Source organism: Rousettus aegyptiacus, unplaced genomic scaffold (genome assembly GCF_014176215.1).
Source record: "Rousettus aegyptiacus isolate mRouAeg1 unplaced genomic scaffold, mRouAeg1.p scaffold_m13_p_11, whole genome shotgun sequence".
Classification (NCBI taxonomy): Eukaryota; Metazoa; Chordata; class Mammalia; order Chiroptera; family Pteropodidae; genus Rousettus; species Rousettus aegyptiacus.
In genome coordinates this window covers 78161556-78178170 of record NW_023416286.1, presented here as the reverse complement: position 1 = coordinate 78178170, position 16615 = coordinate 78161556, and the positions used below count along the sequence as shown (strand labels likewise).

Below are 16615 nucleotides of genomic sequence, written 5' to 3'. Positions count from 1 at the left end.
GGGCTCGATGAACAGCACCAAATCTTTTTAATATTCCTGGTCAGGAAGGGCTATATACTGAGTTCTCTAGTTAGTGCAAAGAACCACAGGAACTCAAGTTGGTTCTGAATTGGTTAACTTTATGCGAGAAAGAAACCGCTCTAGGAGATGGATTTCTTGGGCATAAACAGCTCCATAATAGGCAGCAGAAGAAAACGGGCACTGTGGTGCGTGATTGACTCCCCTCGCAAGGGACTATTCATGCTGGGTGCCTCAGTAGAGCCAAACGGCATGGAGAGCTGGGTATCAGAAACCAGGGAATAAAAGGGGAAATAGAAATCAGAAGGTTTTGCAAATGGTGATGCACGAGGCTCAAATCATCCTGTTAGTCAGTTTTTTTCCTATGAAATCTAAATTCACAGGTCAATTTTTTCATTACTTAAGCAGAGAAGAGTGATGTTTTTATTAGTTTCCTAGGACTAGCATCACAAAGTATCACAGATCAGCAGGCTAAAACAATGGAAACATCTTTTCTCACTTCTAGAGGCTAGAAGTTCAAGATCAAGATGTTAACAGGGTTTATTTCTTCTGAAGCTCAAAGATAGTGGTCTATTACCCTTTGTCTTCAAGTGTTCTTCCCTCTGTGCCTGTCTGTATACAAATTTCTTCTTCTGTAAGGACACTAGTCATATTGGATTAGGACATTTCCTCTTATCCCCCTCGCCCCCCCAAAAAAAAACCTTGTTAATTTAATTACCTATTTATAGACTTTATCTCCAAATACATCTCAAAATACTGGGGACCAGCACTTCAAAATGTGAATTTGAGGAGGGTGCGTAATTCAGATAATAATGTTATGGAGGAACAGTCCTCAAAATCACATTTATCATGCTTCGTTCCTGCTTGTCTTTTGTCTCCCTTGTGCCGTTTTCCTAATCTCCGGAGCTCAAATAACTTTTGGAACATAATAATATTTAAGATTTCAAAACAATTTTAGCTTTTAAGACTCTAACCTCCATTCCCCAAGTGTCTCTGGACTTGTGGTCCTGATATTTCTGAGGCCTTTCATCTTCAGAAGGCCCGATTTTACTTTACATCAGAGTCTCTTAGGCTGACTTTTAGAGAAGAAATAGCTCACTCTCAGAGAGGACTTGCACGGACATAGAACTCGAAATTGATAGGGCCAGGGAAAGTGACAGAAAAAGTGACAGGGCTAGGGCCAGACTGCACTACTTCAAATGTTAAGACATTTTAATTCTAGAATGCTGATTTTGTAAACACCACATTTTTTAATCCATTCATAAAATCTTTTTATGCAACCTATATGTGCAAAGCCTTGAATGAAAAAGCACAGAAAACACATTGTTTACTATAAAATAATGCTGGATATTTCCCGACCAGCTGCAGGAAACTTCATGAGGACGCAATGTAGAATCTTTACTGTATTCATTCTACCTGACAATCTGCAATTATATGAGCACTATTATTGCATTACTATATACAGTATGGTACTGGTAAACACATTAAAATAAATTAAAAACCTGAAACCAGATGATTCATCTACAAATTGATAAACATATTTCTAAAAACTTAGAAATCTTGGAAACTTTTCTTTCTAAAATGTTGTTATTAAACATGACATTTGTTTTCCTTTAATTGAGTCTGCATCTTCTAAGATTACTAATTAATAAATAGCCAAGGAGTTACTTTCTTTGCCTCCCTCTCTTCTACTTAATTTGTTTAAATGATACCAAAGGCAAGATCACTTTGAAATTTATGATTTATATGAAAAGGCCTAAAATAATGAAAATAATTGCCAATAATGAAAACATTAATGTGACCGGAAATTTTGGAAAATCTTTAAACACAGCAAATTTTGTGAAGCAAGGTTATGGAGCAATGAAACCAATGACATTTGATGCAGATTCATAAAGCAATGACAGAGGTTCTTTTCGCTATAAGCAAATTAGAAAGACTAGAAAGAATGGTGATGAGAATGGTAATGATTCATACTTATTATGGGCCAGGCAAACTTCTCTTTACACGTGTTTTAATTCATAAGAAAGATCAGGTATTACTTATTACACTGTTCATGAAATAGAAAGAGAAAAATGTTAACTTGCCCAAGACAACACTGCTTTTAACTGCCACACTTCTATAAAAATAATCGAACACAAAGATACATCAATTTACACAAAAACATTTTTCCTATTGTCTTTTTACATGTATTAGTTAATAAATCATAAATGCATGCATAAAAATGTACAAATTATGTGAATGGCTCTATGAATTATCAAAAAAATAATAACCTTATATAATCCCTACCTAGAACTAAAAATTGGACACTACCAGCATTCTGTCTCCAGCACATCCCTAACTCTAAGAAGTAATCTCTACTCTGACTTGTAATAGTGTATATTATCATGTGATTTTGTACTTTAATGTTTGTGAGGTCATCAGTTTTGTTCCATGTAGCAAGAGCACATGAATATGTGTATGTGCTTTTGAGTTTCCTATTCTGATTCGTGGGTTTGCAAGCCTGTCCTTTAATTAACATTACACAATTTGAGTTATAATAATTTTTTAAAAAGTTGATCTCAAGATTTTGACTTTTTCTGGCATTTCAATAGATATATTAGAATCACTTTTTGAATTTACACACATGCACCTACAAAAATTGCTGAGATTATTTTTCCAGGCTATTCGCTGAACATATAAATTACTTTAAGAAAAATTAGCATTTTAAATATTGTATCTTTCCATCATAAACATGGTCTACCCTTCTTGTTATTTACATCTCTGTAATTTCTCTCAATAATGTTTATATATTTCTGTATAGAGATCTTGCATACACTTATTTCTGGGTGTTTCATTTTTGCTGCCAAGGTAAATAATATATATTTATAAAATTTGTTTTTTGACTCTGTTTGTTGAATATCTGTAAATAAAGCTGATTTTTAGATTGACCTTCTATACAATGAGCTTGTGAAATCATTTTTAATTTTAATAGTTTACTTGTAGTTTATTTTAATAGTTTAACATTTTGTTATACATATTTGCAATATTATTTGCAAATAGTGAGAGCTTTTTTTTTTTTTTTTTCAGTCCTTACATGCTTCATTTCTTATCTCGCAGCTTTAAAGAACTATTGAACAGTGAAGAATAAGTGATGATAGCGGGAAGCCTTATATTTGTGATCTATTTAGTATTTCATCATCTAATATGTCTCTGCGGGTTTTTTAAAATACTCAAAATTTAGTTTAAAAAGTTCTTCTCTATTTCTAGTGTGCTAAAAGGACGTTGTTGGTGGTGGTATCGCTTGCTTGGTTTGGTTTTTCGTTATGAAAGTGCATTTATTGTTTTTTTTTATGTGTTATCAAATACTTTTTCTGGATCTACTGAAATTTACTTTTCTCATCTTGTCACAAAAATGAACGTTTTCTCCTTTGTTCTGTTAATGTCGTAAATCAATTAATTGATTTCTTAATGTTAATTCAAACTTGCATTCATGAATTACACCCAGTTTGGTGATGATATATTATTTTATGCATTGCCAGACTTGGTGTGCTAATTTTTTGTTTAGAATTTTTGCATCTATGTTTATGAAATATTTTAGGCTACAGTTTCCCTTTCTTGTGATATCCTTGTGAGGTTATGTGGTTTCAAGACAAATTATTAAAAGAAATCTTTTCTACCATCTGAAATAACTCATGGATATATTAATATTGTTTCTCTCTTAAATATTTGGAAGAATTCACTAATGAAGCCATTTAGGCCGGTACTTTATTTGAGGGGAAGCTTTAAATTATAAATTCAATTTATACAATAGATCAATAACAACAATTTTCTTCTTGCTTTCTAGTTTGCTCTTAAACCTCAAGAATTACGACATTCTAATATGGAATGCCCAGAGTTCCTTGTCTTCTGGAACTCTTTCTGAATCTTTAGCTACCATGGTAACAGTAGCAAAAAAGCAGAAACACTAGTATAAAGAAGAAACTGGTGCATAATCACATAAAATACTTTCTCAATACAAATACAGATGAAGATGATTGAATGGATATTTTACTCTCATCACATCGAAAACAAAAAATCAGCCTTTTTTTTATTCAGTCAGAATCACCATCTTCCAGTAATTCGCCAAAATGACCAACAGAACGGGAATGAGGAGAGGCACCTGTTATATGTTCTCTAAGCCTTTTAGAAAGCATGGAGCTGTTCTTTTGGCTACATACAGGCAAATCTATAAGAAAGGTGATATAGTAGCCATCAAGGAAATGAGCACTGTTCAAAAAGGAACGCCCCATAAATACTACCAAGGCAAAACTGGAAGAGTTTACAGTGTTACTACCCAGCATGCAGTTGGCATTGTTGTAAACAAACAAGTTAAGGGTAAGATTCTTGCCAAAGGAATTAATGTACGTATTGAGCAATATTAAGCACTCTAAGAGCCAAGATTGATTCCTGAAATGTGCGAAGGAAAACGATGGAAAAAACAAGGAAGCCGAAGAGAAAGATATCTGTGTTCAGCTGAAGCGCCAGCCTACTCCACCCAGAGCAGCTCACTGTGTGAGAACAAATGGGAAGGAGCCTGAGCTGCCGGAGCACATTACCTATGAATTCATGGAATGATAGATTTAAAAAAAATAAAACACTTCTAATTTAGTAAGTGTCCCTTCCTCCAAAGAAATATTTAAAGAAAAAAAAATTCACATGGGTTTTCTTAATTTTACATTAGCTCTCATTCCATGCCATTAAGATTTGTTTTTACTGTTTTTACTAAGTTTAATAGATCATTATGAATGTGTGAGAAATATACTTTTTCAATCTTGTTAAACAGATAGAATGTAAACAGCTGCTAAAAAATCTGGTTTGATTAATAAGTTGGCAAATCTTTTCTCAGATGTGAGTAGTTGAGGCTGATACATGTTATTGTATATTCAATTTTCAAGTTATACCTTAAACCAATTATAAATTAATAATTATAAATTGTTAAAGCATTGTGACATATATGTGACATAAAATAATTTAATATCTAACCAAAAGTTTACATTTAAAAATATAAAAATAACTCATCTTTTGTTTTATATTCTAGCAGTGGACATATGTTGGGTAATATAAAATTTATCTTACAAGATTACTTACAGAATTAAAATATCACCAGTGCTGTTTCCTTGGAATGCCATACAAATTTACCTAATGCCGATTATTCATCAGTAATCACAAAATCATTTAATATTTTCACCCTTGATTGTACAAGGTTTACTACTACTTGTCAATTCCTAGGATATAATAATTAGAAGTTATTTTGCTAATAACAAAAATTAATGTTTTAAATAAATTTTAATAATTGAGATGGAAGCTATAGTTAAATATATATTCATTTAATAACAGAGAAAATCTTCAAATATAACCATACTTTTAAGATTTTATTTTTTCTTAAAACACATACTAAAAAAAAAAAAAAACAGCCAGACACTATCTATAGCACCCATTATATCATTATATCATTAGTATGACATCACTGTAGAAGACATAATATGTTGCCTAGTTGTTATCTAGTACTAAAAGAAATCAGGCTTGCAGGGAATTCAGAGACCATAGAAATGTAAGTGTGATTGTCTGTTTAAATATTTGATATTACTATTAAGTATCTAAGTAAATATGGAAAAACTATAGTGTATAAGTTCTTTATTAAAAAAAGGTTTTCTAGTTCTTACAAAGTCAGAAATATATTTTAAATACCTGGTATTTTTCCACATCAATAACAACTCATTTAATTTTAAATAATGACTATATTAGTGGAAGACTAATAGGTTAGTAGAAGTAGTTTAGCTTAGTTTAACATTAACAGCAAATTCAGTGCATTAACCTTGATTAATACTGAATATATAATCTAGAATTATTTTGTAATTAATGTGTTGAGATTTTTTTAAACTTTTTCAGTTTCTTATATCAGCCTAAAGGTTAATTTACCGACTTCTGTTTATATTTTCACCTTTTTCTCCTGCAGAGTGGCTAACTCAGCCTTGTTTAGAACCCTGCCATAGTACTCCTTGTACAAGTCAACTCAACAGCCAAGTCTATATGAACAAATTCCCAACAAATTTAGTACCTTTTTGTTGCAAATATCATTAGTTCACCTTTGGTCAAACCCAGAACACTTGAAGTTGATATATTTTCCTCAGATAAAACACTAAGAAACAATGGTTATCTCTGAATCAAAGTGGATTAATAGAAGAAGGATAGTACGCCTGTTTTCCTCTTTTTTCTCTTGCACCCAAAATCAAAATAAGTTCAAATGTGAATCTTATGAAGTGGAAAAAAATTTTCAGAGAGACAATAAGATGTCCAGGGATGAGAACCAGGCTCTTAGAAGAGAAAACAAATCCCTCTGGGGAGAAAACAAAGCTCTTCGTGGAGAAAACAAAGCTTTTCGAATGGACAACCAGTTCATCCGGGAGGAGAATCAGACCCGGAGACAGCAAAACCAGGTCCTGTGGAAGTTTAATAGAGTGATTTTTGAGAGTCAAAAACCACCTGGGGAAAAAATCAATGCCTTGAACACAGAAAGGAAATCTTACTGGCAACAGAATCGAGCCCTGGAAGCTCAGATCAAGGCTCTAGGGGAACAGGAGAAAGCCTTCCAGAATGAGGCAAAAGCTCTCCGAGAAGAAATAAGGTCTCTTCATGAGGAGATCAGGGCCCTACAACATCAGGAGCAAGCACTCAAGATGGAAGAACAGGCCCTGATGAAAGAAGGAATAGCACTAGAGTTGGAAGAGCGGGCACTGTGGAAGGAAGAACAGGCGCTCCGTGAGGAGAACAAGGCTCTTAGAGAAGAAAACAGTGCTCTTCAAGAGGAGGAAAAAGCCCTTCTGGAAGAGGCAAAGGTTCTTGAGGAGTGGAATGAGATTCTTCAAGGAAAAGACAACAAACATGCTTGTTGGAAAAATGCACAATAATAAAATAGAGCAGGAGAAATATGACTTGAAGATGTAGTCAGCAAACCATGAAGATGATTAACGTTCCAGAAAAAAAGAAAAATTCAAACTTTTGAAGGTGAAATACTATTGTTGGGGTTGGAGTCAAAAGCCTGGAAATGGACAGTATTCAGTATCTGGTCCTGGAAACTAAATAAAGTCCTGAAATTAAAAAAAAAAGTTCTTTAGGTTTACTTAAATTTTATACTTCTATTGGTGATGAATATTTTAAAATGAGAAGAACTTACTGCTTAAAATGTGACAGCGAATGAACTAACTGGGTTTGCCCTTGACATTCAGAGACGGTGGATAAATATTGCTTAAAAAGTAGCATCACAGAGAAAATATTTGTCTTAAAACTTGCTCTTAGAATTACGAACAATTTAGTGAAATAAAAAGTTTTACATAATTAGTTCATACATATTATGAAAAAAGATGTTAAATATTTCTTCTGCTTTCTGCTTCTCCAATGATCCTGTTGAGGAGGCCAATAAAATAATTTAAAAACTATATGATAGTACAAAGATGATTAATGACATGGAAGCAGCCTGTGGGCAGGGCATGGCCAACTTTGTGTTCTAGGAATTTATAGGTATGCCTATTGCCTACACATCAGTTTTGATACTTTATTGTTCACAGAGAAGGTCCTTGCCTTGGAAACTCCCTGCTGTCTTGTTTAGGAGAAACGAACGATTTTACTCCTTGGTGGTGAGGTCAGGGAGAGCAGTGCCCTTGGAGTGGGTGTGGTCATCAGAGCCCCCCTTCAGTGAGAAAGCTGTCATTATTGCATTGTAGTTAAAGCAGCAGCAACCTCAGTTAGACTGAAGGACTAGAGCATACCGATCAGGATTTCAATTTCTCTTTTTTAAATACAAATGCTAAGCTGAGGACTGGCACTGCTACAAAGAAATTTTGATTTTTATAGCACACTCTACAAGTGAGAAATTACATAATTAAAAATACAATTAAAACAATTTATGTTGATATCACTCATCATAATATCTATGATGTTTCACCTTCACAGACTAATCAAAAATTTCTACTAAAATGTCCAGTTAACATATTTATGAAATACTATATTGAAAACTATATTTCCCATATAATAAAGCTGGATATATTCAAGTACACATTCAAAATTTTTCATATGTGTTGTTGGATATCAATTTTATGTGTTAAAAGATAAAACAGTTTTTGAATGAAAAAAAAAAAAACAGGGGCACTTTGATGCTCAGAGTGCAAGAACTTTAGTGTAAATGAACTTTGTTTCCTTGTGTCCATTTCTAGATCTTTCTTCATGGTTTCCAGAAAGAGCATTCACCCGAAGGACTTCTGAACACCTAATGCTCCTAATAAGACTGCCCGTCCTCCTGGCCAGCAAACGACTTCTAACTACAGGAGAAAACAGTTGCATGGATGTTGCAAATATCTTCTTAGTGATGAGAGACTGGTTTAAGAGATCATCAGGTCTAAACTCATGTGCTAAGCTCCATTTATTGTCAGAAGTCTCAGGCTCCCAGGGTCATCTTTCTCTTTTATTTACACTCTATTATGTTCATTATATCATCTGATATGTAGAGATTCTCTATTCCTACTCTACCGAAACATTTTATCAAACCTCCTATATCGTTCATCTCTTTTCTGAAAATTCCTTTTGTCTTCTTAACCTGGGTAGACCTCAATGAAACTGCCCTCTTAGTATGCCCTTCAGGTGAAGACTTAGGCACAAGCAAAGATGGAGCTAATGCTCATTTCCTCACTTCTCAGTGCATTTCCTAAATGTTTTCTTCCTGTGACAGGTTTAGTTTCAATGAAGCACTTGATATGAAATATTTCTTTCCATCCTATGTGGTACTTCTTATTCAGACTTCTCATTCAGACATTGAAAACCTGGAATCGGGCTCACAGTACTCCTCTCCAGCCCTCCTGCTTTTACTCTTGTGTACGATTTCAAAATGCACAGAGATGATTACTCTAGAAATGTGCCACTAATCTTCTTGGATCCTCTTATCTCCAAAAATTATTTCCTCCATATCCATTCCCACTGTCATACCTTAAAACATTTATGATTGGTAAGTATGATGAGTCAGAAATCTGAACTGCTCACTTTCTAAATACGCTTCCTACATGTCTAGCTTATTTTCCTATTTACCCAGCTCATGTAGGAATCCAACTCATTAGCTGCTTCAGCATCATTATTTCAGCACTGTCACTCCCCCTCCCCCATATTATTTTTTTCTCTTGTTATTCAGCTTACATTCTGGTTCAATATTATACCCTTGAAAATGCTCTTTGCTTTTTAAACTCACTCTGAATGCGCTGACCTGAAAAATTCTGAACGCTGATTCCCTGTAACTATGTGCTTTTTTCTTGTCTGTACCTTGTCTATTTTCTTGCTTATTTACCTGTGTTCAGAGTAGCTAAATATAGCCAGAGGTATTGCTATTATTGATACAGGGATAACACTATCTATACTAAGAGTATGTAAACATTTACATATATTAACTCACTTCATCTTTACGAACAACCTAAATGCTGTAAGTATCCCCATTTTACAGATGAGGAAACAGAAGCACAAGAAAATTTCCACATCATATGTATGATTTATTTTTAAAATGGGATTTGAACTCATGTAATCTGACTCCAGAGTGTCCCCTCAGCCTCGACAGTGTCTTGCTTCTATATAAAATGCAGAATTTTAATACTATAAAATCACCCAAGGTGCAAATGAAGACTCGATGTTACCCAGCAATCCTACATTTTTTCTGCTTTTTAATGTAACTAGATTTTAAACTCTCCTGTTTCCACTATCTTAAATAACCCTTAAACCTTTCACTACCAAATGACAAACTTGCTTCATGATTCCTGAAAAAAATATATATCAAGAACTCTGAAATAATCATTCTTCCACAAATACAATTGTACCTAATCTATGTGTATACATGGTAAATATTTTCATTCCTGTTAAAAGGAAAAATAGATTTTTCAAAGTTTAATCCCTCAATATCTGCTCAGAATTTCATCTTGTCTTTTCCTTTCAATGAATATATTCTTATCTGAATTCTCTAACAGTTAACGTTCTCAGAAACCATTGCCAGTGTTTTGAATTTTAGTCATTCTAGTGGATGTGAAGCAGTAGTTCACTGTGAATTTAATTTGTATTTCCCTGATGGTTAATGACATTGAGCATATTTTCATATGCATAGTAGCCATCAGCATAGCTTTCTTAGTAAAGTATTTTTCAGTTTTCTCTTGCAATGTCTCTCGTTGGTTTGTCTTGTTTTTTATTAAAATTTAAAAGTTCTTTATATACTTGGGACATGGGCCCTCTTACAGGTAGTTAGTTATGTGTTTTGCAAATAATTTTTTCATTTTTTGACAATGAAATGTGAAGAGCAAAATGTTTGAATGTAAAGTCCAATTTATTCATTTTTTTCATTTAATGGTATATTAAATTTACATCTAGTGTCATATTAGCAGTTGTGTTCTTAATTCAAACCATATATTTTTGTCCAATTATATGGAGTCATGCTAACAATATTCAACGAGACTCAGATATCAAGTGTTTGCTTATATATATATGTATAAACCGTGACCAAAAATAAGTACTTATCTTTACTGAGCTGCAGTTTTAGCAATATTAAGGTAGGCATATTAATACCTAACATCTATTGAGAAAGATTTATATGAAGAGTCTTACAAATATTTTATTTAACCCTTAAATTATATCCTATAATTAGGTACGATTACTATTCACACTTTTCCAGAATGCAATTGAGACTTTGGAGTGGATAAATAACTTGCCTAAATATAACAGCAAATGGCTACAAAGTAGCAAAGGAGATAGTTAAATTCAGGGATTAATAGTCCTGGTTAACTCACACAAATTTCTTAGAGTTACTATAATGTGTGAAAGTGTTTTGAACTTTATAATTTTTTTTTTTTCTCACTTGTTCGGTAACTATGCTTTAAAATTCATCATATTTTAATACCATTTCAATTAAGTTTTTTTTTCAGGTAGATCCAGCACTTCTCTTCTCTTTTCACTTGATATAACTTTTCGATGTTTAACAGTGAATCCTTCACACAGGAAGCCAAACAAATATGCTCGGTTATTTTAAGATAACAACTTTTTAATTAGGAATGTTGACTCTTCTATTTTGTCCTGAAAATCGTCAGCAATTCTTTAATATTTTAATGTTACTTTTTAAAAGTTAAAATTATAGAACTATTATTTTGTTAATGATTTGATGAGTCCTAAATTGTTGAGTCACTGACCTACTAACCATAATTTCCTTACTAATATAGTGTTATTCGCCTTTAGGGAATGTTATGGTCTATGTACATATTATCTCATATACAAAGTATTAATAAAAAGACATGGGTTTTTGTAAGGGAGAAATATCCAGTAAACATTATTTTATAAAAAGCAAATCCTGGAAACATTTCAGATAGTCCACTAGAACTGATTAATATTGTGCCATTTGAAGGGGATAGTAAGCTCTCCCATTCATTGTAGCTCCAATAATACACCTTATGTGGTCCTTGCCCACATCACCATAGGTAATTTTTATTACCAATCCCTGTAGGCCTTTTCATTGCCAGAGGAGACATGAGCATGCTATATGTATAGCTATATTATTTGAAGAAAGTGAGACAAGATATTCAAAGACTCAGGAGTGCTGGAGACTACTCACAGAGCCTGTTCACAATTGGCTCAAAGAGATGATTGAACACATAGCTTCCCAGCCCTGAATTCATGAAATCATATTGGAATCTTGAACTTTGTATACTCGAATTAAGATTTTTTTTTTTTAATATAGAGATGGTTATTGAACATTTACCAATCCAACATAAATTGAAGTACTTGAAATTACTTAAAGAAAAACAATGAAAAGTAAATGTTTTATAATCCTTAAATATGTGTGCATTTTAAGTTAAAAAAACATTGTCCAATTAATTTAAGATATTCATAGCATCAATTATTTATCTTTCAAAGAAATCTCACATGACATTAATGATCTTGTTTTTTGACCAAATTTCACATTTTAAAAAGAAAAAAATAAAAGAATTAAAACATTAAAGCAAGGTATTTTTCTCTAAAAAACTTATTATTTTTATTAATATGTTTTAAATATTTATATAACTAAGAATCATGTGTTAATATTTTACTGTCCTTAAAAATAGAATTCCTATATAATTCTGTACATGGGGAATGAAAACTATGAAAGCAACAGTAAAATTACATAAATTCAAGAAGAATTGGAGAATAGATCACCAGTTATTTTATGTTCAGGATATTATACCTTATGTTCAGGGACTGTAATAGGCCAGACAGCAATCCTGAGAAAATGGCTCATTAAAGTTCTCCAAAGGGAAATCATTGTATAGTTAGGGATGCTAGAAAGATATTAGAGCCATTTGAAATTATAGATTTTGCAGTGAAAGAGTTGTGATAAGCTAAATTAAATTCAGAGTGAAAGCCAAAAAGACATACAATTGGACCAACAAAGGAGAAAGTGTTTGTGGTTGTTTATTTTCCTAAATAAAAAACAAAAACAGAAACAAATAATCATGATTCATATAATTTTGATATTCATATTATTTCTGAAGAAACTAATGAAAAAGATAAGAGGTTTATTAACAACATAAAAGTAGAATAGCTGGTATTATCTGTTTCAGCTCTAATCTTTAATTTTTAAACCCTAAAGTTCCTCAATATTGAATTAGGTCGACTAGAATATAAAGCTGAGGTAAAATTTGAATCACTGCAACACATAAAATCATAACAAATGAGACCCTAAAGGACCTCTATAAACCTATAAGTACTAGAGATTCAATTTCCCAAGTATGATAGTTTGCAAAAACAGTTTTATTTTGTCATTGCTCCTTATGTTGTCTCCAACTGTTCTTCCACTCTGAATCTGGGCTAAACCACCTGATTTGCTTTGGCTCAGAAGATGTGATCAGCTGACTCAAGTGAAAACCTTAAAAATACACTTGCCTATTCCTCTATCACCGACCTCAGAGCGTTCTTGGTCTAGTTTGCTTTAATGTGGGAGACGTGTTGAGTAGATTCAATTTCCACCAGTCATCACTAGCCATCTGACCACAGGCATGGGAAATCAGCCCAGCCTTAACCACAAGAACCACCTAGAAGAGCCAAGTCGAAATCACCAGCCCACAGTTCTGTGAGCCAAATACATGCTTATTAATTGTAGTCACTGATGTGGGGCTTGTTATACAACATGATAGACGCAATAAAAAGAATAAACATCTAATAAATCAAAATTTTTGTCTTTTTCTCTATTATTATTTTAGAATATTTATTTGTTTGAAAATTCTAGGATTAAAAAAACAATTTCAAGGCATTTTCAATTAAACAATGACATTTTATTTTCTGTTGTATACATTTATAATATTAATGAAGTTAATTTACTTACAGATATAAATTAATTACTTTAAATAAATACATTATAACAAATCAGTAGCAAAATATCATGGTTAATTGAGATCTTCAGGAATAATACTATCTAAATCATTATTAATAGTCTATTAAATTTAAAGGCAAGAATTAAAATAATCATGTTATTAGGAAATAATGAAATTTCAGAATAATGTATATTACTTTAAACTAAAGATATATATTATTAATTGCTTACATATGGCAAGAAAGAAATACAAGTAAAAGCAAAGAAAAATACATCTAAATCATATCACCTATTGTATTCAACCTCAGAAAAATTCTGACAAATATAATCTGAAAGAGGATGTTCAAGCTTATTTAACAGAAATCATACGATGGAAGGATTCGGTGTAATTTAGGAAAGTGGGTTAACCTACACTAGCTTTATTTCTTTTTCTAGTAGAGATAGTCAATTATGAGTAGATCAGAGATCATTCATTCTTAGATGTTTTGATGCCCTGCCATTCTCTCCTACAATAACATCGAGTCATGTGTCCCACAGTTTCTGAGCCAATATTGATCAAAGTCAGCAGTTCACCACTGGATAAATTTTGGAATTAAAATAAAGCCTCACAGATGTCAGAAATTAGAGCTAAACACATTCACTGTGTTTCCAAGTCCCCTGTACTGATAGCATGTCCAAAACTTGGTTTTCTAGGGATAAACTTCCATATAGCCTCCTTACAGTGCAGAACTTGAGTCCAGAATCTGACCCAGGTACATATAATAATTTAATAAGAAGTAAGTGTTGTTTAATATACTAAAAGATGAATTAGTCACTTAATAATCTTCAGAGTAGGTAATTATCTGAGATAAAGTTAAGTATCTACTCCACTTACTATCACTACCACCAAAAAAAACATATTTTTGTGTGGATATATATAACATCTATATGTCTATATCCAAACCCATGTACATTGGTTTCCTAGGGCTATTATAAGAGAGTGTGATTGTTTAGGTGTCTTAAAGAACTAATATTTATTTCCACACAGTTCTGAAGGCTGGAAGTGTAAGATCAAAATGTTGGTGGGATTGGTTCCTTCTGAGGCCTCTCTCCGTGGCTTCTAGTTGGCCATCCTCTGTGTCTTCGTGTGATCTTTCCTCTGTGTGTATCTGTGTTCTAACCTCCTTTTGTTATTATTAGACACTAGGCATATTAGATTACGGCCCACCTTTATGACTTCATTTTACCTTGATTACCTTAATTCGAAGCCATATATCCAACCAAATACAGTAACAATTCAAGGCATTGGGGGTTAGGACCTCAACATAATGAATTTTAGGAGAATGTACATCAGCTCTAACACCATACATAAGATATAAATATACTTCAAGGTATATTACATCATAACATAACAGATAAAATTTATGTCACTATAAAAAAGAAAATCCAGGATCTATACAGAAAAGTATATATATTTGCTAAAGTATAAGAGAGAGAGAGAGAGAGAGAGAGAGAGAGAGAAAGAGAGAGAGAGAGAAAGAAGAAGAAGAAGAAGAAGAAGAAGAAGAAGAAGAAGAAGAAGAAGAAGAAGAAGAAGAAGAAGAAGAAGAAGAAGGGGAGGAGGAGGAGGAGGAGGAGGAGGAGGAGGAGGAGGAGGAGGAGGAGGAGGAGGAAAAAGAAGAAAGGAAGGAAGGAAGGAAGGAAGGAAGGAAGGAAGGAAGGAAGGAAGGAAGGAGGGACAGAGGAAGGGAGGGAGGGAGAAAAGGAAGGAAGGAAAGAAAAAAAGAAAATAAGAAAAATTCTCATGGAAAAAAATTACTATTAGCAAAATGAAAAAGAAAATATACAAAGATTCAGAGCAACAATTGCAATACATGTATCATATAATGAGTTATTAGTTATCCGCCCCCCAAAAGGATCAAATATTAATTTTAAAAAGACAAAAATCCTTGAAGAAAGATAATTGGAATGGACTGGAGAAAGAAAAAAGAAAACTAAACATATTAGAAGGTTCCCATTCCGGGCAAGCCATGACTTTCTGAGTTTGGTGTATTCCTTGGATATTGTATCTAATACTACTAAGAGTCTCTAGGCCAAGATCCGCTTCTCTGGTCAGGTTAGACTTTCTCAACTTCCATATTCCATTCTATACAGAGAGCAGAGATGCTGACTTCCTTTTTTCCATCTGTCCCTTAGGGTTTAAACTTCTGTAGCTTCTCTCTTGATAGCACTATCAGAGGAGAAAAGTCCTAGTTGGCATGGGGTTGGTTATTCTAGCTCACTTCTGGGATATGGGAACTCGCTCCCTGCTGTCATCATTTCCTGCTGTCTCATATGACTGTGGAAGTAGAGTGGTCTGAATGAATACATCAAGAAAAGAGCAAAGGAAGCGGGATTCAAGCCCCCAATCTACTCTAGGATATTTGTACATCTCTGGGATATCAATATTACTCTGTAGAGTGTATCTCAATAAGCTGTGAGCTATCGTGATTTTAAATATTCAGAACAATTGTAATTTTGTCGAGGCCCACTTTTAAATATATGTCATAGCCACAAGTTCGAATTATGGGAGTGAGTTACTTTGCTGGCGAGTGGGTCTTATAGATCCTTTGCATCTTCACATCATTTTTTCCTTCCTAATAAATATGAGTTCCCTTTAATTTTAACAAAGCTATGAACTCGATGATATTTTATTCTAGTTTTGGCATATATAAAATCTCACGTTCTATCCTTTGACTTCAATAAGAACTGAGTTGTTATTCTGCAACATGGAATTGTGCCCGTATAAGGATGTTTTCCAAATTGTTTTATGACCTACCTATACTGATATTTCATGTTAATCCAAGAACTTTTGATAAGCCTTTGATCTTGAATTTTAGAGAATTTTTCACCCTACCAAGAGTGGGTTAATTTATATGCACATATTAACTCTCAAAATTATCCCTAAAGTTTAGGGGTTCTTTTAAATTAAATAATGGGTGGGGGCACTTTTCATAATTAATGTGAAATATAACTTTCTTCATAAAGACTTAGATGTTTTCATTTTCAGCCTTTGTCACAATATTTTATTTAACATGATCCTTCAGTACACAATACACATCCTATAACATTAACACATAAAAATTTTACAAAGAGAGCACATATGTTGTTTTATTTTCTATGATAAATGATACATTGCTTCCCTAATAAGAAAAGCAGGCTCAAATATAAAAGAATTAAATGAATTTTCTTTGAAGTGTATTTAAA

The 16615-nt window shown here is 33.0% G+C and overlaps 1 protein-coding gene and 1 pseudogene across 1 annotated transcript; both read left to right on the top strand.

Annotated features, from left to right (window-relative positions):
* Positions 1 to 4121: 4121 nt before the first annotated feature.
* LOC118609311 lies at positions 4122 to 4611 on the top strand (annotated as a pseudogene).
* Positions 4612 to 6185: 1574 nt separating this feature from the next.
* On the top strand, positions 6186 to 6944 carry LOC107498890 (coiled-coil domain-containing protein 70-like). The gene has a single exon (XM_016122530.2). The coding sequence runs from the start codon at positions 6186 to 6188 to the stop codon at positions 6942 to 6944; it is 759 nt and encodes a 252-aa protein (XP_015978016.2).
* The last annotated feature ends 9671 nt before the right edge of the window (positions 6945 to 16615 follow it).

Coding starts and splice junctions, on each gene's coding strand:
- LOC107498890 (XM_016122530.2), top strand. CDS start 6,186: ATGGTTATCTCTGAATCAAAGTGGATTAATAGAAGAAGGATAGTACGC.